The sequence below is a fragment of the Rhineura floridana genome, chromosome 7 (assembly GCF_030035675.1).
Source record: "Rhineura floridana isolate rRhiFlo1 chromosome 7, rRhiFlo1.hap2, whole genome shotgun sequence".
NCBI classification, from domain to species: Eukaryota; Metazoa; Chordata; class Lepidosauria; order Squamata; family Rhineuridae; genus Rhineura; species Rhineura floridana.
The window spans coordinates 123,519,204-123,545,699 of NC_084486.1; the positions used below are offsets into that span (position 1 = coordinate 123,519,204).

A 26,496-nucleotide genomic window follows, 5' to 3' on the forward strand; every position below is an offset into this window, starting at 1 on the left:
AGTATCTCATCTAGTAATAGTCAAATCAGAATATCAATACGGGGTGGTATTTCATGTAGCACTAAGTTGAATGTTTTGTTAGTGTAAGGACTTTTCCTTGCACAATGGAATGTTCTCCCCCTCTCTGTGCACCCCCTAAATCTGTTTGGGGATTTCCCCAACCCTGCAGAGCAGATTTAGGGATGGTGTGGGGTGTGTGCAGTGGGAGGAGAGGGGAAAAATATTCTGTTGCACTCACTGAAGTCATTCTGCAAGAACTGAATGCTGACCAGGGACTCAGAGATTATACACCCCATATCAATTAGATTACATGCCCAGTTGATCACTGCTTTCTGCAAGTGAGGACCTCCTGCAGATACCATCTCATTAGGAAGTCCATTCGACACAACATAGGAAGCAAAATTTTAGCATTGTAGCATCTACACTTTGGAATTCCCTCCCCTTAAATATTGGACAGGCACCATCTTGGCTGTCTTTTCAGTGTCTACTAAAGACCTTCCTCTTTCAACAAGCCGTTTATTTAGAGACCTTATCCCAGTCTGCATTGGTACTGGAATTGTTTTTTAAGATGCTTTTAAGATGTTTTGTTTTTAAGATGGTTTGATTTGAAGATGTTTTTAGTACTTTATCATTTGTTTGCTGCACTGGGCTTTAGGAGGAAGGGCAGGATTTAAATTTAAATTTAAATAATAATAATAATAATAACAATCACAATGCACAGGATTTGCTTTGTTAGCATTCTTTCCAATAATTAAAGTAATATACAGTGTTGTCCTTCAAAATGAGCAAACCTCATAGACTGTTTATTTTAAGAATGCCCTAAAAGAGCTTTGGATAGTTTGGGAATGTATGGAAAAAGAGGGTGGTGGAGGGAAACTAGCAGGAGTAAGGCAGATATTGGTAGAAAGCTGTCACCAAACTATCGCAAACTGAGCTGAAAGTGGAAGAGTTTGTATTCTCAATTTTTAGTGTTTTTGTTTGCTGCCCTGGGGTCCTTCAGTAATAATAATAATAATAATAATAATAAAATCTTGCCACTGGATGTTCATATGGTGCCTTGTTCCACCACCAGCATCAGACCTCAGAGGGCTCCCAATACACACACACACACACACACACACAAACCAGTGTAGTCACACATTTAATTCCTCCTCCTGCTGTTGCTGCCACTACCACTTGCTGCCTTCCTCACTGGATCCCTTGGTGGCATTTTAGCAGTAGCAGTGCCACTTTTGAACAGGAGCTATGCTCAGTTTCCATCCATGTTTGCTGCTTACCATTTTAATTTACCCAAAATGCAGTGCCCCAACACAAAGATCATAGATTTGATAGCTCTATGAGCTGGGGCATTATATTTTGGGTAAATTAAAGTGGTGGGTAGGCACCATGGAAGCAAGCCAAGCTTGATTCCTATTGAAAAGCAGCACCACTGTCTGCCCACCCTATTCTAGGGTAGAAGGGCGGGATAGAAATATTTTAAATAAATAAATAAATAAATGGCAATCCTTGGGCCTACTGAGGTGGTACAACTTGGTTGGACTGGTGCCCTTCTGAGCTGCTGGGGCACTTGGCCAGTGCCTGACCCAGCCAATTGTTGGTGCCAGGCCTGCTTTGTTCTATTGTTTGTTCAACTCAAAATCTTAACACTGAAGATTAGTATTATGTACAAAGAAGTGCTGCACTTGATAGGATTTTTTGTACTTTTCTGCCGTAGTTGCCCCTAATGCTTTACATATGTGATGCAATTTAATTTTTCTGTCTTTATTAATCTGTTTTTCTCTTCTTTTATTGCTGTTTTTCCATTGTGTGTGTGTGTGAGAGAGAGAGACAGACAGACAGAGACAGACAGACAATGTCATCATAATAATACAAAAGATACTACGCCGGGTTAATTCTAACTAATTATTTGATGCATTTGTACCCTTCATTTTCTTTGTATCTGCTTTGACTATATATTTATATATGGCTGCATACCCATTTTTACTCTTTGACAGTGCAAGTAAATCATGTTTTAGAAGAAGAAAAGAAAAAGATTTGTTGTGGAGTTTTGTGTTTGTAGTTTTTTTGCTGGGTTTGTGCTTACAAAACTGCTTTTAAAAGGTCCAGATTGGCAAAACAATTGCTGCTAACTATATTTAGAGAAAGTAATTTCATTTTCTGAAAGTTCTTCAAATCCACATCAGTGTTTCTTTCATGCCTCCCCATGCACTCTGGAGCCCAAGATAGGTTAAACAAATAACTTGGAGATCTTATCCAGTTCTCAGAGTTATTGACAAGATGTCTGGATATAATTAAATGTCTGATGCCCACAGGTACTATGTAACTTAGCTGTTCACTTTAACATTTGTTTTTAAAAAAATCTGTATGAGAAAACTGATCAGTATGCAAAACACTGACACAATTCAGCTAAGCATACCTGTTAAACCTAATGTCCTTTCTTTCTTCTTTAGAAACCTGGCCTAGACTATACCTGCGTACAGAGCCAGGAGTACTGTTGTCAGTATTTATTTTCTCTTCAAAAGCTTGTATTTTGACCTGAAGCTTTTCATCATCTTCATTCCCATTCATAATGGATTTTAAATCATCCGGCTGTGAAGGAGATTCTGTTTCAGCAACATCTTCTAGCCTAGAGAGGTGAAAAACCAGGGGGTTAACAGTAACATCATATTTTGCAGGTGGTAGAAATAAAAAAAAATCTCTAAGGGTTCATATACATGTCAGCATTTATCCCTAATGCGTCTATGGCCAGGTTCTTCAAGGGTTAAACATTTCCATTTACTCCAGGGCTACACCTCTCTGACACATGCTATAATTCTCTTCTGTAGAAATCCACTGTCTGTACCTCACAGCTACTTCCTGTATGTAATATTTGTAACTCTGGGTGTCTTTTTTTTGGCCAAAGAGTGATGTAAAAATGTGCTCAAACAAACAAGTCATATATCTGTCATATGGAGTCGACTAAACTAATTTTAGAAGCAACATTTACCATGTAATTTCAACCAGTTGCCCCTATGGCAATATACTACAACTGGTGATCTAGAACAGGGGATGTCTGACACCATTGGGGTGACTGAGTCAGGGGATATTTTGCAAAGTATAAGCACCACCACGCTGTGCCTGTGAAGATGCCTTTAATGGCCTGCATCTGCATGAGCTAATGACATCACCACTTTGCATAAAGGTCTCCATGTGGGTACAGCGTGGCTGTTTCAGCATTGTACAGACTTCTGCAAGGGCTACTGCTGATATTGTTATAAGAACACTAGATGAGAAATAAAACTAGATGTCTATGGAATGAGGGAGGGGAAGAATTTACAATGATATGATCTTGCATCCCAGCTGAACATCTCTAAAGCAAATGTTCTAAAATGCAATTTAGAACAGATTAGTAACAGTGCTAAATACCACAGACAGCCTTTAGACACCTGCAACTAATTTGCTACCTGTGTGTGCGTGTGCACGCAAGGGATGTACTCGAATTCTACCCAATTTGGATTTGGTACAAAATTTTCCATTAATTGGCTTATTCTCTATCATTGCGGATTAGATTTTTATGTAGAGATTTTCCACAGTAGACAAAAACTGATTTTTTGTTTTAAAATCAACCTGTAAAATATTGATATTAAGAATGATAATTTTATCAATATTTCCTTTCAAAATGTTGATATATCCTTTCAAATTTTTGATATTAATATCCATATTTTTTGTGAGGGGGAAAAAACAGCAACCAGCTGGTAAAGGCAGCAACTAGCAGTCAAAGAACAAACAAACTTGATCGACACCGAGCAGTTAGGTCAATGGAATGCTTTTGAACTAGCCCCAGCCAATGGATCCCATCCCTAGTGCACTCACACACGCACACATGTATATGCATACACCAAAATAATAATTTTAACAATCCTTGTGGTGGTGGGCAAATCCCCCCCAAACAGGGTGCAGGGAGCACAAAATGTGGAGGGGGGCAGCTGCTCACTTTTAGGAACAAAGAAGGGGGTCTTCCTGTTTTTTAAACTTTTCCCGCTAAGCCTGCCAGCAGTGGTGACAGAAATAAGAGCGACATACTCTCTCTTCAGTAGTTTGTGTGCTGCCATTTTCTTTTCCCCAGAGTGCCAGGAAGCAATGTTGTTCTGGCGCATTGTGGGGAGAAAACACAGCTGCTCACAAACACACATATTATTGTTGTTGCTATTGTTATCTACATATATCAGCTGCTTTATACAAAAGAAAAAAATCTCAAAGTGACTTGACAAGATAAAATACAACACATAAAAGCAATTTAAAACCAGAAAAAATGTAAAACAATGAACAAGCTCTTGATAAGAGCTGGTATGACTTCACAACAGACTTTTCCAGAACTCTAAAAGACCACTGTCTGTTGGTCTAGCATGTTTGCATCCATTGGTTTAAAACAGCGACAGACAACCTTCAGGCCTCCCCATGTCTGCAGTGGCAGATAAGGGCACCAAATGTTAAAGGTGCCAAATTACAACTGGAAGGTGTGCTCCTGATTTTTCTTTTCTTCTATTGCAGACACAACTTGAATTAAAACCGAGGTGGCAAAGGAAAAAGGGAATTGGGAGTGCACTCTAAAAAGTTGTCTCACAGGATATCACATGACATCAGGTGGTTGACAGGTAAGCAGTCCCATCTACCTGTCAAAGTGGCCCACAGACGGTGGATGACTCCTGAATCTGGCTCATAACTGGATCCAGGTCCCCACACCTAGTCTAAAAGGATCACAGATACAGCTGTGCTAGCTTCATTGTGCTCTTTTTCTTTCTTTGTAAGGGTCCATAATAAGAAAAGAGAGAGATTATGGGTGTTTGGAGATGGGGCTGACTGATGGCTAAAAGTTAGGGGGAAGCTAATGTTTAGAGGCTTGTAATGACCAGGAAGTGATGCCTATGTGCATTTAAGTATACATGTATAGGCACTTTGCAGATGTGTGAATGCACATATGTATAATGGGATGGAGATGTGTGGGAACATATGTACACCGCCATCTTCCTCCCACACCCTATGTGCATTCACAGAACCCTTGGAATGCCTCTGGAACATCTGAAAAAGGCTTATAGAATCATAGAATAGTAGAGTTGGAAGGGGCCTATAAGGCCATCAAGTCCAACACCCTGATCAATGGAGGAATCTAAATCAAAGCATTCCCGACAGATGGCTGTCCAGCTGCCTCTTGAATGCCTCCAGTGTCAGAGAGCCCACTACCTCTCTAGGTAATTGATTCCATTGTCGTATGGCTCTAACAGTTAGGAAGTTTTTCCTGATGTCCAGTCGAAATCTGGCTTCCTGCAACTTGAGCCCATTATTCCGTGTCCTGCACTCTGGGACGATTGAGAAGAGATCCTGGCCCTCCTCTATGTGACAACTTTTCATGTACTTGAAGAGTGCTATCATATCTCCCCTCATCACTACATCTTGTGATGATGAATTCAATAAATTAAATTGGGCATTGTGTGAAGAAGGAGGTTCATCAGTCTTGAGTACTGGCTTCCTTAGACTCTAAGCCTTGTGTCAAGAGCTCAGTTCTGTCCTGCAGCATAGGTGATCAGAATGAAGAGGAAGTAGGAATGCGGGCAGGAAACAAGCCCAGCTACCAAGGGTGTTGTTAAGCAGGTGGCCCAGGGGTTTGAGATCTGTGTCTTTTGCACTGGACCCTGGATCTCCTATCCTTTCCCTTTGTTTTTAGCTTTATGTTTTAAAATAACTTTGCTTGAGAGACCCCAGCAACCTGCCATCTTAATTAGCCAAGAAACAAATTTGTATCATGAGCCTGCCCTGCACTCGTAAGTTCCTAGCAATGCCTCTGCTTGCTCTTGTAATTAAGCAGAAACCAGGTGTGATAGTGTTCCAGAGACCTAAAAAGAAGTATTTGAAGGCTTCAGAACACCTTGTTAGTTGTCAGAAAAAAAGGAAGACAAATGATGTTCAGACAAAAAACTGAAGTAAACCACCAGCTGTTGGAATGCCAGTTAGGAGATACAGAATAACATATGCGCACATCTTGAACAAAAGTATTGGAGAACCCCATTTTTGTGTATGCATTATCCTTGCTTACCCATTTAAAGGTAATTAGCAACTACTATGTTTTCAGTTCATTACAACACAATCTCTTCATTATATATATTGCTTCACATACAATCTGCTTAAAATAACAGTTTGCATAAAGTTTCCCAGGTTCCCATTATTGGATCCTCATTCTATGCACTGTACAGTATGGAGGCCTGATTGAAAACTCACAGAATGTATTGCGTGTAAGGTGGCAGGGGAGGCTGTATCAATGTCAGGTCATAGAAAGAAATGTTTGTAACAGCCTGTTGCTTTTAAGGGGACATTTTGTTCTACATTTGATTCTACATTGTTCACTATGGCTTAGCAGTCTATAAAGCATCTAACTTGGCTTGGACTCCACTAGTTAGCTAATATTACACATGTGGAATTCTCAGCAAAGATTATTTTGTGCTGTCTTGCCAAAGTCAAACCAAGAAGTCTTATCCCTGGAGATCATCTTCAGGGGGTACAACACTGTATTCTACTTGTCTACGTCCAGACTTATCTCCGGAACAATGTGGCTTTCCAGGCAAGCTTTTTTCCTGGGAAGCAGAACTGATACATCAAGTATGAAATGCTTTACTTAATCTTCACACTGTGTAGAACTGGGAGATCTGTTTCCTTTGAAGCCTCTTCAGTAAAAGAATAAAGAATAAAATTAATTACTGGTGAAAATTATGAATAGATTTCACTTCAATATGTTATGGTAGAGAGCCATAACTCTGGAGTTTTGGCATGTGGAATAGATTTCATCATCTTGCTGGGTATGCACAGAAACTGTTCAAAGTGTCTTGTATGTATGCATTACAACAATAACCTTTACAGCAAACATGAGACGTAGGCTAGTATTAATATCCCCATATTACCAATTTAGGAAGTGGTGGGAGTCGAGGGACAACCTGCATAAACCTATCTAGACCAAAGTGCTATGTAAACGGTAAATATTATTACTCTGTACTTTGTGGGCATGTGATTATTAGCATTCTGCTCTTCCTAAAGTTCTTATACTAAATTAAAATCTATAGAAGGACCAAACCATGGCTATTATTTTCAAAGAGCACATCAATATCATCATGCATTTCCAACAATAAAATGTTGGCTACGTGTTGTCCTAATATGAACAAAGGACAATGAAAATAACAGGTGTAAGGGCTGCAAGAGCCAAATCAGATATGCCAGATCAAGCCTCTCCTACAAAGAAAAGAAACTAATTTCATCTGGCTGTTAAGTAAAATAAACAAAAAGGGATACAATCAAAATTTCATGCCTTATTCTTCTCAAGAATGGCAATTGGGAAGTTTCGGTAGATTTCCATTTTCTGTTTGTTGTTAAGTTGACCATGCTTGATTTCTAAGATTTCTGTTTGTTGTTAAGTTGACCATGCTTGATTTCACTTCATATTAAAATTCTTCATCCTTTATATATATAAAAAAGCTCTGTAGGCTGAATGACCTGAATCCTTGGGATAAGAAAGGGGCCAGGGCATTCTAGTACTGCATGGTTTTAATTACAACATGGTTTTAATTACATCAGATGTATGTAAAATTCTGCATGTCAAGGGATACAGGCAAAGAAGTATAGAAATAACTGGATTCCTAAAGGAATGAATTATTGTTTGTTTGTTTGTTTATTTATTTATTAAATTTATATCCCGCTGTTCCTCCCAGAAGGAGCCCAGGGCGGCAAACAAAAATACTAAAGATACTCTAAAATATCTTAAAAACAAAAGAATTCAAAACATATTAAAACAAAACCTCTTTAAAAACATATTTTTTTAAAAAAAGCTTTAAAAACATCTTAAAAAGCATTTCCAACAGACACCTGGGGTAAGGTTTTCACTTAAAAGGCTTGTTGAAAGAGTAAGGTTTTCAGTAGGTGCCAAAAAGAAAATAGAAATGGTGCCTGTCTAATATTTAAGAGGGAATTCCAAGGGGTAGGTGCCACAACACTAAAAGTCCACTTCCTATGTTGTGCAGAATGGACCCCCTGGTATGAAGGTATCTGCAGAAAGCCCTCACCTGCAGAGCACAGTGATTGACTGCATATATAAGGGGTAAGGCTATCTTTCAGGTATCTTGGTCCCAAGCTGCATAGGGCTTTGTACACCAAAACTAGAACCTTGAACTTAGCCCGGTAGCTAATGAGCAGCCAGGGCAATATTTTCAACAGTGGGGTAATATGTTGGCAATACCCTATCCCCAGTGAGCAGTCATGCCACCACATTTTGCACCAGCTGCAGCATCTGGACCAACCTTAAGTGCACCCCACATAGAACACATTACAGTAATCCAGCCTTGAGGTTATCAGTGCATGGAAAACGGTGGTCAGGCTATCCCAGTCCAGAAATGGCTGCAGCTGTCTTACTAGCCAAAGTTGGCAAAAAGCATTCCTAGCCACTGAGGTTATCTAGGCCTCTAGTGACAAAGATGGATCCAGCAGCATGCCCATACTACGAACCTGCTCTTTCAGAGGCAGTATGACCCCATCCAAAGCAGGCAATCGACCAGTTATCCAAACTCGGGAACCACCAACCCACAGCGCTTCCGTCTTACTAGGATTCAGCATCAGTTTACTGGGTCTCATCCAGGCACTAGTCCAGGGCTTCATGGCCTCTCCCAATTCAGATGTTATAGAAAATAGAGCTGGGTGTTATCAGCGTACTGCTGACACTTCATCTCAAATCTCCCTGATGACCACTCCCAAGGGCTTCAAATAGATGTTAAACAGCATTGGGGACAAGATAGTACCCTACGACACTCTACAGCACAAATATATTTAAAATTGTGTTTTAAATTGTTTTTAAAATATGTGTTTTAAATTGTATATTTGTTTTAATGTTTTTGATTGCTGTAAACTGCCCAGAGAGCTTCAGCTATGGGGCAGTATACAAGTGCAACAAACAAACAAACAAACAAACTGCTAGGGGGCCAAAAGACAATCACCTAATGCTGTTCTCTGAAAACAACCCTGGAGATAGGATTGGAACCACTTTAAAACAGTGACTCCGATATCTATCTCACCACGTCGGCTCAGGATACCTTAGTCAATGATATCAAAAGCTGCTGAAGAGATCAAGTAAGAATAACAGGGTTGCACTCCCCTGTCCTTCTCCCGATAAAAGTCATCCATTAGGGTGACCAAGGCCCATAATCAGGCCTGAACCCAGATTGGAATGTGTCAATTTAATCTGTTTCATACATCAAAGGGAAATGTGCAGAAAAATGAATATATTAGTGAAAATACAAAAATGCATTATATTAGGAAATATTCCTTGCAAAAAGGTGTACTTTTGTCAAAAATGATCCTAAAAATATTAGTATAAATTTGCCATTTAATTCCCATAACCAGGATTGAACCCAGATTGGAATGGGTTAAGACAATTTATTTATTTATTTATTGCACTTGTATACCGCCCCATAGCCGAAGCTCTCTGGGCGGTTTACAGCAACAATCTGTTTCATCCAAGAGTACTTGCAATTGTTGTGCCACAACTCTCAATCACTTTTCCTAAACAGGGAGTATTTGCGACTGGGCAATAGTTGACATAAGCCATTACCCCCCTGGCAAGCTTTAATAAGCCAAGAAGGGCAAAGGTCAAGAGGACATGTTGCTGGCTGCATTGTCGCAAGCACCTTGTCCACATCATCAGACGTATCAGCTGAAACTGATCTCAAGAAGTTACAGCAAAGATTGCACTGGATACCTTACTGGAGACAATAGTAGATGCAGATGGGGAATCAAGATTGCTATGGAGGCAAACAATTTTATCTTCAAAGTGCCTCCGAAGGGTCTAAAACTGAATTTCCTGGAGTTGATGTCAACAGACCCATGACAATATGAAAAAGCACCACTGGACGGCTACTTGAAGATGTGATAGAGGCAGAGAAGTGAGCCATCTTTGCTGCCCTCACCACCACACAGTAGGCACAGCTATGATGTTTTACTCATGCCCAATGAGCCTTACAGCATGTCTTTTGCCACTTGTGCTCTAGCTGGTATCCAGCTTGTTTCATTGCCCATAGTGTCCTGCCCGAACCCGCTGAAGTCAGACCTGAACGCAGACCTGTTTTTCTTTAGTAGGTTTAATAGAAAATTTCAGTTCAGAGCGTTTCATGAATCATATTACAAATTACACAGGATTCAGCTTCATTGCCAGGAAAAACTAGGCAGGACTACATTGCACTAAGACGTTGTCACAGCAACTAGACATGCCTCCTCACTGACCTTAAGTAAGGATGGACGGGCACTCTACTTGCATGGACTGAGTATCACTGCAGGAAGACAAGCGCTCCTCCTCAGAAGGATAGTGAGAGCCCACTGAGATTGCCAGCATCACCTCCTATGAGTCTGGGGAGACGGCAGCTGGACTGCCTCAGTGAGGTCCTCCCTGATAGGAGGAGGTGGGCTGAGTGGTGGCGATGGTGGAGCAGGCAAAATAAGGGGTGACAGGTAGGCAGAGAAACATCTTCCTGGCTGGGATGGGTACCCTCGCTGGAAACTGGATCTATAGGAGCAGAATTATCACTAGCTACAGCGGGGGGACTCCTGCAAGCCTGAAGAAACATCCCTGGCATCTCCTTCCCACTCAAAGTCTGACTCCTCTTCATTCTCACCACCCCATGCCATTTCTGCAGGGCTCATGACATCATCCTGCCCTCCATGCCGATCCTCCCCCCCAAAGGCTTGGGTTTGTCAGGGTTTCATGGAATTGTCTCACCAAGTCTGGTGTGTTTATGTCCGATGCTGCCTCCAGGACCTTTCCTCCAGGCTGAACCCCTTCCAGTGAATCAAGTACCACAACTTTCCTGGGTATCATCAGTAGCCGAGAATCACTCCACCTCATATTCCTCCTGACCATCAATGAGTATGGGAGCAGGCGACAGCTAGGGTGCCTGGTAAGGATATGGCTGTTCCTTGGGAGTCAGCAATGAGTGGTGAAATGCTAAATGAATTTTCATGGAGACAGGTAAACGCAATCAGTACGCCACCAGGTTGATCTGTGCTTCCACTTTCAGGGCCCCACCTGCCGAGCTACCAGCTTGTGGCAGGGAGAATTGGCAGATAACGCATGGATAGCGACACCTTATCCCCCACCTGGATTTCAGGACCAGACTGGTGGTGCTGCTTGGTGGCCCATTTGTAGGCAGCCTTGGCCCTCTCTACGTGCTCTTGCAACATCTGTTGCATTCCCTGCAACTCCTGCACATATTCTGCAGCCGCTGGGACAGCCAGGGTGATGGTAGGATTGTGAAAGGTGTGTGGGTGGTAGGCATAACTGGCAAAAAAAGGGGTCTGCAGAATGAAGGAGTGCACCAAGTTATTGTAGGCAAACTCTACAAGGGGCAACAAGATCACCCAATTGTCTTGGTGATAACTGACATAGCAGCAAAGGTACTGCTCTAGAGAGAGGAGAAGACATTTAGGGGCAATTGTGTTAACAGCCTGACATGTCTCATTGTTCCACAGTGTGACAAGGGCTTCAACAGGATCACCTGCTCTATCTATTGGAAACTCCCCTAGGGTATTCAGGAACCCAGTGGATTCCATTAGTCTCTGGGGATGGACCATCTTAATCTGTTGAGACACAAATGTGCAAATCTCACTGTTATGTCAAAAATTCTCATCTTTGATATTTGCATCTGATCTCAGAGTCAGGGCCATGACAGACATTGAAGAATTCTGATGTGGAAAGCTTTTCCGTGTAGAAAATGGGTTCAGGATGTATGGCAGTTGCAGGTTTGTGTACTTCACTGTACGACGCATACTGAGAAAATAGGAGAAAATTGCAACTTTCAAGCATATGTTCATGATAGATGATGGTTTACATGCAGGTTGTGTACTAATTTCTCTCTAGAATGGTACAAAGGCACAGTAAGTTTAGAGGAAGTCTGTGGCCCTCTCCTTACATTAACTTTGTGTCACAGGAGCCTTTGTAGGATGGTGCCTGCCCCTGCTGTGAAAGTAGCATGAGAAGCCTTGGGCCCTGTGGGAGGAATTTATGCTGCGGATTTTCCCATGTCATTATTTCTCATCCTGGAAATTGAGGCAATGCTAATAGGGGACTCCTCCCATTATCTACCCATTGCAGAAAGGAACTTGGTGAAGAATAACACGAGAAAACCTATGATGTGAAAAAGAAAGCAAGAGGTAGAGATGGACTGTACCCTTCCAATGAACCATGTCAATCTGAAGGCAGCAGTGCCTAAGTGCTGTTATTTCACTATCACCATTGCTTCTTCTGTAAACAACAGACAGTAATGTATGCACCCAGTCCAACTGCACAGCACTGAGCTTTTTTATCCTATGTTCAACTTCAATCAACCTTGCGCCATCTATGGTTTTATTTTTAAAAAAAAAACCGTGGGAGGCAGCCATTATTCCAGTTCATACACTAATGACTTCAGCTAGAGAAATATCTGGAGCAGAGACATAAACGAGACCTATCAGACGATGGAGTATTGAAGCCATGAAGTGTTAAATGAAATATTTATAAAAATGAAGTAACGTAAGGAAATGGTAACAAATGGAAAACGGGGGGGGGATCCATCTTCTTGTTAAAGAGCTGAGACCTTTTAGCACTGAATTGGCTCTGTTTATATTGCAAACACAACTCCAGCAGGAAACACCAACTCATTTTACATACCGTGTACCTTTCTGTCACTACAGCTTTTGACAGCACATGAGACAGTTGCCTTGAAGCAAGACACTTTGTTGTGTTCTGTCATCAATCCTGTGAGCAAACCAGTTTCATAAGCTAAGAGATTTACCCCAAACAAGAGGAGATTGTTTTTAGAGGTCCCTAACAGTATATGGTAGATGATCACAGATCCTATTTTGGATCCCTGCCCATATGAGTTAAAGACCAAATCCTATTCTTACTTCTGAAATAATAAATCATAACTCTGAGAGGACAACCTGGTGTAAAATAATACTTATCCCAAAACTGAGTTTAGATTTTTTCCTGAAGAAGGGAGAGGGGAAGGTCAGGGAGAGAATCCTCACTGTTCAGGTACAAACTTAAGTTTCTCCATCCCATATAAGCTAACCTGATATAAATGGGGTGTTCTTTATATTACCGCTTATAATATCCTGGAAGAAGGGCTAGCTGACTGGAATGCTGAACAGCAGCAGTCCTGTTAGCCTGGTGGGGATAATGCAACATTTTGTTACAAATCCCATTTGTTCTACTGCTGTTCTTTAGGGCAGATGCTTAGCACATTGAAGTGAAGACAACAGGTAATGGTTCCTATTGAATTCAGAGGGGCCTATAAGTTATGTAGTTGACTTTTCCTGAGTTTTGCGCATATGCAGCAAGTGATCAAGGAGGACATAGACCCACAGTAATTAATATCTACAGCTAAAAGGTACAGAGTGCTCCACCTCCAAATGTTTGTTTTTAAAAATATTAAATAAATAAATAAATAAATAAATAAATATTTCTCTTGACAGACCTCATTTCCTGATCAGTGATTAATTACAACACTGTATTCATTCAGTTCTTCTTGGATAGGTTTGAAGAACAAACATGCTATTTAACCTTGGCTGGCTTACATTCCCAGTTTTGACAGCCATGGCCTCTCCTCAAAGTACCTGGTAGCACATGGGGCTGGTTCACACATGCAGTTTCTTCCCTGTGTGAATGAGGGGCCACAACTCAGTGGTACAGCCCAAGTCTCAGGTTAAGTCACTGGCATTTTCAGCTAAAATAGTCAGCTGATGTGAAAGACCTCAGCCTGAAACGCTGGAGAGCCACTGCCAGTTAAAGAAGACAATACTGGATTAGATGGATTGCTTCTGAGGTCTATGCCTGTCTACGGATCAAACACCAGATCAAACTTTCAGAATGTGTAAAAGGGCATTACAAATTTGCCAAGGAGTTGACTTCCGGGAAGGGTGACTTCGCTTGTGCCTGCTTTTGAGACGGGCTCCCGCCTCACAAGAAGCTTATTCAGATATAAATCAGTCAGAACATTTTTTTTTTTTGACTGTTGAAATTTCTCCCGGGCAGGGAGAAACGTAGAGATCAACCTCAAAAGCCTGTTTTTGTTGGGAGGACTGGATTTCATTAATTTATGAGAAAAGGTCCAGCCAGCAATGCCGGACGGACTTCCGAACAAGCTCTATCTGATTAATGCGATACGTTTATCTTTTCTTCAAAGAGAAAACGGACTAACAGGCAAGCACCCTTCTTTCTTTTTTTTACTTGGTTTAAATTGTTGCAGCAAAAAGAGATTTGTCAAATGAATCAGCTTTAAAGAACTTCTGGGTGAGCTATAACTCTTCTCTGCTATTCACGAAATTAACAGCTTATCTCTGTTTCTATTGCAAAAAGCTGTCCTGGAAGTGCATTCTAAAGATATAAACAGAAGAGGGATTTCTATTCCGAGGAGAAAAAAATAAAAAAATATGAACTTTGGAACATTATATTGTCTGGGACTATTCTCTTTTTGGTCTATTTTATTTTGACGAATCTGCTTCTTCACGACGCCACTAACTGTTTTGATGCTGGGAACTAAATTTGTTTTGTATTCTTGAACATAGAGAGATAAGGCAGGCTGCTCTGTTTATACTGTGATGTCATCAAGCCTGGAATATTAACCCAATTGTTGCTGAAATAAGAAGTGGTTCTTTATTTTTGTTTTGTTTTGTTTTCGTGGTTTTAAAAATGGCAATCAAGAAAGTGGCTGAGAATCTGGAAGTAATTATGTTTCAGAAAATAATGGATGAGATTGAGATAACGAAACAAACCCTGCGACAGGGCAGTAAGGAGCTGAAAATTGAACTGAGCAAAATGACGCAGGAGCTTAAAGAAATAGGGGATCCTGTGAGAGAGGAGAATGAGATCAGAGATGAGAAAAGAAAAAATAAAGGGAAGATACAAGCCCTGGAGATTGGAACAAATGTGGAATTGGAAAAAGATCTGGAGTTTATGGATATTAGAAATAAAATCTACTGTTTGGAACTTAACGTTATCTCTGAAGAAATTAATGAAGATATTAGAGATAAAGTTATCAATGGCTTGGATAATTTTCTGGACTGGAATGACGTGATGGAGCTTGATATAGAGAAAATCTATGGAATCAACTGCAGCCATGTGACAATGGAAAAACTCTCAAGAGATGAGCCAGTGCATTTTGTAAAAAAAAAGAACAGAGATATGACTTTACAACAATATTTCAGCAACTTATTCAGAATTGATGGCAAGAAAATATTTGGGATAGAGGAAATTCCCATCAGACTCTTATTATATGACTATGGCTATGACAGCAAGATTATTATGGAATACTGATAATGGAAGATTGGACACTGAAATTACTGGACTTAACAGGACTACTGAAGATGGAAGATGGAATTAATATGGATAATGGAATAATGGCTATTGAAATTATTGGACTTAACAGATTTGATGAGATGGATTAATCGATATGTTTATTTGGACTATGGTTATGACAATAAGATTATTATTATTATTAACGAGATGGATTAATCGACATGTTTATTTGGAGAAAAATTGACAGATATATTTCTTAAAGAATTGAAACCTCTCTTTGACTTTTTGTGGAAAGAATAAAGTAATGGCTATGAGATTTGATGATTAATTAAGATAACTACTGGAGGAAAGTGATTTTATAATATAATTTAAGAGACAGGATTGTTATATATTGTAGACCTATAACTGATCTGCGACAAATGGGAAGTCAACATTTTATTTTTTTGTTTAATCATTTTTGTTTTGTTTTTTGTCTTTGAATGTTTTATGATTTTGTTTTGTTTGTTTTATGGAAATTTGAATAAAAATTATTGTAAAAAAAAAACAAATTTGCCAAGGAGTTGGCAAATTTGCCAAGGAGTTGGTCTCGCCCCTGGTGTCAGGCACACCACTGGTCGTGGCTGTTGGCGTGGATGTCTATACTGAAGAAGCCTATGCATGTGCGCTGTGCACAGATTCACACATGAAGGGGGCTAATAGTTTTCAGTGGAATCTCTTCACATTCAGATGCGCACAGGGGCAAGTTAGTCAGTCACCCCCTTCTACTGACAGCATATTCATACCTGTTTAAGGCTTAAAGCTCCAGATCAAATGGCTATCTTCCCTGAGAAGGTAAAGGAAATTCTGGGAATCTCATGGATGACACAGCCTTGCCATTCTGGCTATCCCCCCTCCATGCATTAGGAGTTTGGCTGGCACAGAAAAGTCTCTTTTTAGCCATTAGTGTGTGGTGGTGTTTCTGCAGGTCACCTCTAGCTAGGCAAGATAAAGCTGCTACCAAAAACAGCCAAGGAAGGGATGATGAACAAAAGTGGCCAGATTTAGAGTAGAAATACACTTACTGTTCTGCCAACTCTCTTTTCTGAAAATGGAACCACACAACACTAGGCAAACTCTGCCCCGTTTTACTGTAAAACCTGGTGGGATCAGCTCAAGTGCATTTTTTAAAATTCAGCTTCAAGCAGATTTCACAACTGATCGGCAGATCAACCGGTTGCCCTCCAGGTGTGGCCAAGGGAAACACTTTGCTGTAGGTGACTAGTGTGCTTACAGCCTTATTTAGCTTTGCAGCCTAGCAACTTGGTAAGGCAGGTAGGTTATTTCTCAGATATTATACTGATCCAGTTTGAGAACATTTTATTTGTCAACCAGCTTCTCTCTATGACTCTTATAATAGGTCTTGTCTGCAGAATAACTCCTCACATCCTATAGCCCCTCAGGCTTCCAGAACATTTCGTTGGCTTCAGGAACAGGTTCTCCCCATGGTCTACCTTTAGAGATACATAAGGCAATTTTCTGATATAATACTTTGACAATAATATTTTAATTGCTAATATGTTTTCCAGGATAGCTTTTCTAACATTTTCAGAATTTAAGTCCACAAAGGTTCTTTTACATTTCTTTTTATTTCTATCCAGTATTTTGACTTCCATCTGAAACATTCCTCTAATGCTGATTTTCAAATTTATAACCTCAGTGACATCTATGTTGCATTTTATTGCATATGTAATTTCCCATCTCCTTCTCTTGATCTTTCACACTCTGCTTAATACTAATGATGAGGATTTTGTGTAATTTAAAAGGGACTACTGTACATTAGCAGCACCTGACAACAAACATCATTTGACTAGGTCTCACGGGACACACAATATCACACCAGGTATGATGCAAACTATGTTAGACACAAGACAATTATGTCTCACTTTACTAAATACGACACTTATCCATTGATAAGTATGCTAGGGACAGGTGCAATAAAATAATTCCATGTCTCAATAAAGGGCAACCATTTAAAGAGCCGGGCATATGAAAATATTTAAAACTTGCTTGGGAAGCAAGAATAGCAAAGTGTTTATGAAGTTGAGCTGCAAAGAGCACATAGACAGCTATCTGAAAAACAGCTGGGTTATATATACCCCAGTGGAAAGTGAAATGAAATGTTTGCTAGGATTTTAAGATATTAGATATGAGACTGGTGCTCACTGTTATGCTTGTAGCAGTTAAAATAGGCTTTTCTAAGACTTTTATAATCCAATATTCAGGCTTCGCTAATGTTTATTTGGTTTATTAAGAAAACAGACATGAAAACTTTTGCTATGTTAAAAATGGTAGCGCTTAGTGATATCAGTACAGTTATAGGGTAGAGACACACTTATTATTCTGCCAGTTCCAACGCATCTCCACTTCTCTCTTCTGAAAATGGGGGCTCACAACACTAGTCAAACTCCACCCGTTTTTACTGTAAAACCTGGTGGGATCAGCTTGAGTGCATTTTTAAACATTTTTTATTTCAGATTCAAACAGATTTCAAAACTGATCAGCTGATCAACCCATTGCCCCTCCAGGTGTGGCCAATGGAAACACTTTGCTGTAGGTGATAATGCGCTCACAGCCATAGAGTTGTACCCAATGCTGTTATTCAACTTGCACAACAGACCTTTGTTTGCATCTCCTCTCCCCTATGAAAATGGAAATGGACTGCCTTCAAGTCGATCCCAAGCAGTGACTGGCCCAAGGTCACCCATTGAACTTCATGGCTATGTGAGGATTCGAACCCTAGTCTCCCAGGTCAAAGTCAAACACTCTAACCACTATGCCACCCTGGCTCTCTCATCTCCCCTGTAGCCCCCTCAAAATCTGCTCCAGAGTGACAGGGACTCTCCAGAGCAATTTCTGGGGGCATGTGGAGAGAGAAGAGGAAGCAAAAGTCCCATTGTGCACGTGGAACTCTGCTCACACAGCACTGGATACAACCCATAGGCCGATACTATTTTATATGTTTGTGTAAACACCTCCTGCGGCCTCAAACTATGAATTTTATTTAATACTGAAATTATGTTTTCAGCTATTCAGAGATTCTTTAGGCTGCAATCCTATGGACCCAGAAGTGAGTCCCATTGACCTCAGTGGGATGTACTTCTGAGTAGACATGTCTAGAACTGCACTCTCAGTCATGTAGTTCAGTCATTTAGCCCAACTAATTCCCCCCCCCACACTTCTTTATTAATTTTAATTAAGATAACCATTGCAATGTGACCATACAAAGCAGAGAGAGAGAGAGAGAGACTCCCCAAGAAAAACATGACTTATTGGGCAAAGCAGCGCAAAGATAAGCAATTGTACTCACATGACAATATAGTATTAAAAAACATATTTAGGCAGTCTAATTCCGTATCATTATACAGGGAAAGAGAAATCAAAATTCCCTGCCACATCCCAACCATGAAGCCCCAAAATGTATATATGCTGTTGAAGAAGAACAACCATGTTGAACATTATTAGCAAAAACAATAACATTCTGTCATATGATTACAAAAGTGTCTTGGCCTTGTGCTACTTTAACTTTTTAGTAAGCTTTTCTAAAAGAGCTAGTTGCCATACTCTCTGGTACCAGACAGTATGAGAGGTATTATCACAATTCTTCCATTGCCAAGCAATCATGCTTCTTCTGGCCACCAGAAGGTAGGATATTAAATCTTTCCAACTAATTAACAATCATTAAACAAGTTTGCATAGTGCAAAAACTTGAGTGTGTCTGGTGTCATTTTAATTACATATGAAATGATTTACCATTTAATCTTAAAATCTAATGTGTATTAGGATGTAATATGTAAAAGGAAAGCCTTTTTATCATAAAACTGGGGGACATAGAATAGAATGTTTCCGTAGGATGTTGCATTGTCATGCTCTGAGTTTCCTTGCCCCTATCAGTAGCTACCATTGACATAGAGGGCCCACATCCCATAGTGAGTGTTTGTACATGTTATGGCATAGAAACAAACCACAAGAAAATGGCTAGGCATTTGAAATGCAATGTATAGATTAGTCTTGATTCCTAGTAACAGAGTGCTGAACAATATTTGGCCAGTCAGTTATACTAGCATCATAATCTGTCATGTTAATACCAGATTATTAAGATTAATATATTAAATTTGACCATAGCACATCTAACATGCCACACATATTCATTAGTGTGTTATGTCATGTCACCTAGATAAAGGGATGAAAAAACAGGGGTTACCTGCTCTCAGAGGTAGTGCCGTTTTCCAGCTGTTGGATGAGAAGCTTAGCTATAGCACTGAAACTGTTACTCGTACGGTAAATGTCTCTGCTCTGGATGCCCAGGATATTGGAAAAGGTGTCTGTGATGTGCTTGATCTCCAACAGAAGGATATGGTGAAATGAATGTTCCATATTGGCCAGCTGATTAACCAAGTAGATCAGGCAGATCCGGGCTTTTTCCTATTCATTGAGAAGAGATGGGTTTTTAAAGAGCATGCCATTGGTTTCAAAAAATGGTGACCACTTTGCAAGAAAAATAAAATCCACAGAACACTTGGAAAAGAATTCAGACCGCTTGAGTAGTTGTACAGACAAATAAACAAACACAAAACTCAAGTACAGTTGGGATAAACATATTGCACAGACTAAGGGAAAGTCATTGTTTAAATAACATAAGCAAAATGTGTATAAAGCCCGGAAAGGGGAGCACTGACCCCATTCAAATTCTCCAGAGTCTCATCTATTGTACAGGGGCTAAATAAATGAGGAAAGTGGTTGGCAATCATACATCTTCATTAGGGAATGGATGTGCAGCGTTCCTATAGCTTACTGATATTGGAAGAAAAGGCCAAAAAGAATGGGAGATAATTTGCTGAAGAGGCCAAACTAGATCAGCAAGAACTGCCATAAGTACATCTGTAATCATAAGAGCAACGATGGACAGAGAGAGCAAGACATAAGCAAGAGTTTAACTAACATTTAAAGAACAATTTTGCTTCCCACACAATATTTGCAATTGACTCAAGTGGGAGAAGCTTCCTCCAGCCCTTTCCTACTTTGATCCACCTGGCAGGAACCCATGAGTGCTGAAATTTTGCTGCTCATCTAGAGAGCATTGTCAAGGAATAATAAACTATACCATGTGATATGCAATTAATATCCATGCACACGTGCACACACACACACACAAACTCCAGAAAAAACTTCTAATCAACTTGAAGGCAATAATCTTTAGCATGAGATCAAAAGTCTCTGGTAAAAGAAATGCTTGCATTTTAGTTACCATTGTTATCGTAGGCTTAGTTTTTGAGGGGGTAGGTTTATGTTCCTTACGGGTAGCAGATTTTTATGGTATACAATTACATTTGTTGACAGGGGAATGATGTTAATATAAAGTGTTGTAACAGCTTAAACTATTCTATTCTGCTGCATGAAAAATTTAAGAAAATAGCAGAAGAAAAATATGGAGTGATCCTAGATTTATCTTGGTAAAGTTATCACTAGTATCGGAGTACATAATCAGGGCATTATAAAGCATTGCTGATTTAACGTTAGAAAAGTTATTCAACAGACATAGCATTGTAAGAGTTCTACCAAAGTCAATTAAAAATGTGCATTTAACTTAGGAGCAGAAACTGAGCCAAAATAGACACAAAGAACCTTTTTCTTTTTGCTAGCTTGCTTTTAGTTTTTAAAGGGTCAGCCCAGGGCTAGCATTACATAGAAGAACAAAAGCTGTCAGTTGCCCAGGTAGAGTGCAAATGATTGTCAAATGATTCTGGGGTGCAAATCCCAAACATGCACAGCTGCTTGGAACAGCCAAATGTCTTGGGCTAGCCTTGTATCAGCTTACAGCAGCCTTCCTCAACTTGATGCCCTCCAAATGTTTTGGACTACAACTCCCATCAGCCCCAGCCAGCATGACCAACAGTTAGGGATGACGGTAGTTGTAATCCAAAAATCTGGAGGTCACCAGTTGGGGAAGGGCTGGTTTGCAGAATGCAGGAAATTAATTAAATTGTAATCACAAACTTTGACTTTGACTTACTGGATTGGATTCATATATTTATTGGCACTTAGGCTCTATAGAAATCAATAGTTAGCCACATGCCTAACGTTTCTCACTGATTTCAATATGAATAACCATGACTAAATATCATTGGGTCCAACCCATAGTCAATATCCTTTCTGAGTTTAGTCATATCTCAAGTAGCCTTGGTTATTGTAGCTAGCAATCTTTTATTAAACATTTCACAACCGTTATTTGACTATTATTACTATGCACAACTACTGTTAATGTCGGAATTTTGCTCTCTATTGAGATGCGTAGCAAAGCTGTGTATGCGCTGCGGAACGGAGAGTATTGAGCGAGCTTAGTGTGTGTGTATGAATCTTTGCTAAGATTCTACCTTCCCTGCAAATTAGTCAGACAGAGACTTTAAGCTTTAAAATAAGAAACAACTACTTTATTCTGGAAGTACATGCTTGATAGGAAAGAGTCCTATATCTAGCTTAACTGGTATATGTTGGAGCGACGAGCACTGGTCCCAGTACTCGCCCTCATCCTGGTTGAGAGGTGAGACAAAGAGAAGATGTCTGCTCCCCCCCCCCTCTCTCTCTCTCGAGAAAACTGAGAGAGGCGGGAAGGAACTGGGATTCAGCATTCCTTTGCTTATCAGTCTAGCAGGAAGGGAAGAGAGGGCAGGATCAAAGGGATAGGTATAGGCACCTTAACCAGCAAGAGGCCTAGCTCTCTCTAGCTACCCTTATTAACCCCCATGCAGCCTCAACCCACCAAGTTGGAGTTGAACCTCATACATTGCAACAGTTAACTCAGTCAATGTGCCAGATTCTAGACAGAAAACAAGATGGTTCATGGTTTCTTTCTGCCCAGAGCACTTTCTGTCTAAATAGGTGTGAAGGGAAGAGGCAATGACTGGTGATACTGAAGGGCATAGCAAGGCTGGCAGGGAGGGTTGCCAGTACCAAAATCCACAAAAAGGCAAGATTGGTAGTCAAGGAAAGGTATTAAATTCTATACATGAAGACTCTATCAATCAATCTGTGGCCTGTTTTCAATGTTTTGCTTAGCCTATTTCTTAAGGGTCATTGATGTTCACCCATGCTCCAAAAAGCTGGGAAATGGTTGCTATTATGGGCTATGCCCTTAAGATGTGTGTTATTTAGGCAATGTGGATATTTATTTATAAAAGTATTTATGTACTCCCCTTTCATAAAATATCAGGGTGGGATACATCATTATAAAAACATAAACATTAAAAACAGTACAGAACAATCATTAAAATGACTGGCTACTCAATAAAATGTAAAAAACTGCATAGGCCTGTTGGCATAAAAGAGTCAGCATGGTATGGTATGGTATGGTGTCTGCCTCTCTGGTTAGTTTCCATTTCACGACTGCCTTGGAGTGGTGGTCCTATAACAAAGAAAAGTAGCCCAAAACTATGTGCAGAGTACCTCTGCAGATCATGAAGTAACAACGGGCTGTCTATACCTGGTTAACATTAATGAGAGGGGTTTCCTGGGGAGACAGCTTGGCTTCCAAAAATGTTTGAGCCCTGGCCACTGGTATCTCTCATTTTAAAAACTAAATAGTGAGCATTCCTGTCAGAAGAGAAAGTAAACAACCATTTCACCCTGGGTGGAACAAAACAACTAAATTAAATATTATGCATCATTTTCATAGCTTACAGCAGCCACCCCAACCTGATGCCTCCCAGATGTTTTGGACTACAACTCCCATCATCCCTGACCATTTGGTCAATATTGGATGGAACTGATGGGAGTTGTAGTCCAACACATCTATTGGGCACATTGTTTAGAGAGGCTGGACAGGCTGTGATTGTCATAAAACAGGAGAACAGTAGTATGCAGGGCCAGTTCTAAAGGGCGGCCAGGTGGCGGCCAGGTGGGCCCCAGGTGGGGCTACAGGGGCCACTCTGCTCCCCTTCTGCGATTAGCAGCAGGATCGCTGCCATGGATCGCAGGGTGAGAGCTTCAGAGCTCCACCATTCCCTTGCTTAACCTACCTTGTTTTGTGGTTGTGCACGCAGTGCTGCCCTTAACAAAGATGGCGGCTGAGGTTTCCCTAAGGGGCTGAAGCCTCTGCTGCCATCTTGGCTGATGGCATGCATGTGTGCTGCACGTGCGCACCCCTCCCATGAACCAAGATGGCGGCAGAGGCTTCAGCCCCTTAGGGAAACCTTGGCTGCCATCTTTGTTAAGGGCAGTGCTTTGTGTGCAACCACAGAACAACTGAGAAAGGTAGGTTAACCAAGGGAATGGTGGGGTATACAATCCGTGGCAGCGATCCTGCCACGAATCACAGAAGGGGAGTGTCAGGGCCGGGGCTAGGCTTGTGCCCAAGGGCTCGAGCATGTCTGGGGTTGGCCCTGGTAGTATGTCTCATATGTCACAGTGGGCCTGGTCAGGCAATAGTATCATAGCCTCTCTGGTTGCAATTGGGTTAGCATGCATAAGATATAATTGAATGCTCATTGTGCAGGGTTCTAAATTGCATAGGGAGCCCATATGTGTACAGCAGACTTCCTGCTTCAGACCTTCAGCCCCAACACTGTTACCTTTTCGGTGCCAGGTCAAGACTTTCCTCTTCTCCCAGGCATTTTAGCATGTTTTTAAATTGTTTTTTTTTAAGTGTTTTTATTTATTTATTATTTCAATTTATATACCGCCCTTAGCAGAATAGCTCTCAGGGCGGTGAACAAACAAGATAAAATACCATATATCATAGTAAAAAATCACAAAAACATGTACAAACAAACAACAGAAAGCATATAACAAAGTATATTTGTTTTTAATGTTTTTAATGGTTGTAAACTGCCCAGAGAGCTTCGGCTATGGGGCGGTATACAAATGTAAATAATAATAATAATAAATGAGTTGGACGGTGAGAGCTATCACACATTTTGTGAGGGGAGAACAACTGAAATGGGCTTGTATCTTATCTTGTATTGTCTTGAGGGAAATTCCTGAAAAAGGCCAGGCCTATGCTTGAGGGAAGTGCTGTTGTGGTTAACTTGCAAATCATTAATAAGGTTTGTTCTACTAAGTGTCACAAAATTTTCTTTTTTATATTGTAAACCTACTCCAAAGTTTTGGGGAAAGGTTCTTCATGACCTCTTGAGGGCCAGCCAATCAGTACAATGTACAGCTGTCTACTGTTTCAAATAAGCAGACTTATCTGTTGTTTTCTTCAGAGCTCAGCCGTGGAGAAGAATCAATGTGTTTGGACTGAATGCAGTGAGGACACTTTGAGATCATCATTATCATCTTTTTATATTAAACTTATTTTCTTTCTTTTTTAAAAAAAGACGAACTTACACTAGGTGCCTTAAACCTGCCTGAAATCATTAGTTGTTTCATGCAGGGTGATGTATGAACAAAATCTGAGTGATTTTAAGAAAACCTCAGGCAGTTTGGGGAAGGATTTCAGACATAGACTCTCCTGACAAGATGAATCACTGGACTGAATGTAAAGATAAGGGAAATGTCACTGGGGCATATTTGTGGGTAGAAACCATTTTATTGCTTATATTTCTCAACTGGACACTGCAATAAAAAAAATGAAGTCTTTTCCCCTTTTGTTCTCATGCAGTGCTGATAAACCATGCTTACTAACCATGTTGAATTAGCTTATTATTTTTAATGGGTATCCTTATTATTCATTTTTCAGGACACTTCCACTTTTACAGCACCAGCTGTGTTTCTGTTTATTTTATCTTCATTCCATTTTCAAAGTAACAATAATAATATCTAAAGATCACACATTTAGTGGATTCTTTAATGATAAAAGTGGGTTTGGTTTATTTTATTTTAAAAAATCTATATATGATTTTTAGTCATTAAAAGCTATATAAACTTGAGAGAAAAGAAAGAAAAGAAATACCAGCACTAATTGCCTATGAAGTCTAAAAGTTAAAACCTGGGAAGATATAAACAGGCGTAATTTGTGCGTCAGCCTTAGCGTCAAGATATTTTCCTTATCCATGTTGAAACTACTGTAGGGATTTCATGATATAGTTGTTTCTTAATCCTGAGTATTACATTTATCGTCAGACGTGGATGTTCCCATTCCAGTTCATTTTGTTCAACGTAAATTATTTGCTTTAAGTAAAGGGGCCAGATGCACAAACATGTCACCATGCAATATGGATTTTATAGTTTTACAATAACACAAATTGTTATTTCTTGTTTACTATTAACACTTCCCCCCCAAAAAAAATGTCTCTGTCAGCCACCATATTGGAGTTGCATGAAGACTACTGACTGATAGGACAGCCTCCTCCCATTCCACTTACCATCTTCCAGGGAAGGTATATTTCAACAGAGCCCACCTCTTGGGTAGTGTGCTCCTTTGGGGGGTTGTGATGAGAATGAGAGTCACCCCTTTTACCATTTTCAGCTCCCCCAAACCAGAATAGGATTCACAGTGAGATGAGTCCTTTCCATAGATGGGTCTTCTGTTCTGTCTCTAGCATCTGCCAGCTGAATGGGCGAACATTTCAGAGACAAACTAGAACTGATGTTGAATGTGAAAATGCAATTTATGAAGATGATTAGGCATGAAAGAGTTAAAGTATTGTGAAAGAATAGAAATGGTTTGGTTCTGATGAATCCATGTTTTGCTATCAAGAATTGAGGTGGTTTTTCATGAAAGAGTTATAATTTAAAGAGAATACAGACCTCACCAATTTATGTAAGCAAAACTTGAAAGCATTGTGGATTTGGCAATGACCACTAGAATTTTTGGATAAGGCTTTGGAATTGATGGAATGACAATATTTTATTTATTTATATTTATTTATTATTTGATTTATATTCCGCCCTTCCTCCCAGCAGGAGCCCAGAGTGGCAAACAAAAGCACTAAGTTAACAAATTAAACTCCACAGACAATAACAAAGGGGCTTGAGAACTAACCAAAACTGAGAAGCCTTCAGTGATAGACTCTTAGGAAAAATCTGTGAAGAAAGAAAATGGACAGGAAATGGGTGGAGGGGGTGAGAATGGCAGGAGAAAAATTAAAAATGCTGATGGAAAAATATGGCTCGAAAACACCCAGGGTAGCAAATGGAATGACTCACCAGGGAAAAGAACACTGAGGATGAAGAACAAGGTAGAA

The 26,496-nt window shown here is 40.2% G+C and overlaps 1 protein-coding gene across 14 annotated transcripts in view; it reads right to left on the reverse strand.

Annotated features, from left to right (window-relative positions):
- Positions 1 to 26,496, reverse strand: part of VEPH1 (ventricular zone expressed PH domain containing 1) — a 232,580-nt gene that overhangs the window by 89,514 nt on the left and 116,570 nt on the right. For 13 of the 14 annotated variants that reach the window (XR_009764114.1, XM_061637143.1, XM_061637141.1 and 10 more), the window contains 2 exons: positions 19,575 to 19,795; positions 2,417 to 2,626 (listed from right to left, as the gene is read on the reverse strand). Coding sequence is in view for 13 of the 14 variants with exons in the window: in XM_061637143.1 (XP_061493127.1) it covers positions 2,417 to 2,626; positions 19,575 to 19,795 (431 nt within the window). In the remaining variant the exon portion in view is untranslated. The remainder of the gene's footprint in view (positions 1 to 2,416; positions 2,627 to 19,574; positions 19,796 to 26,496) is intronic. The other variant, XM_061637145.1, reaches the window with a different exon arrangement.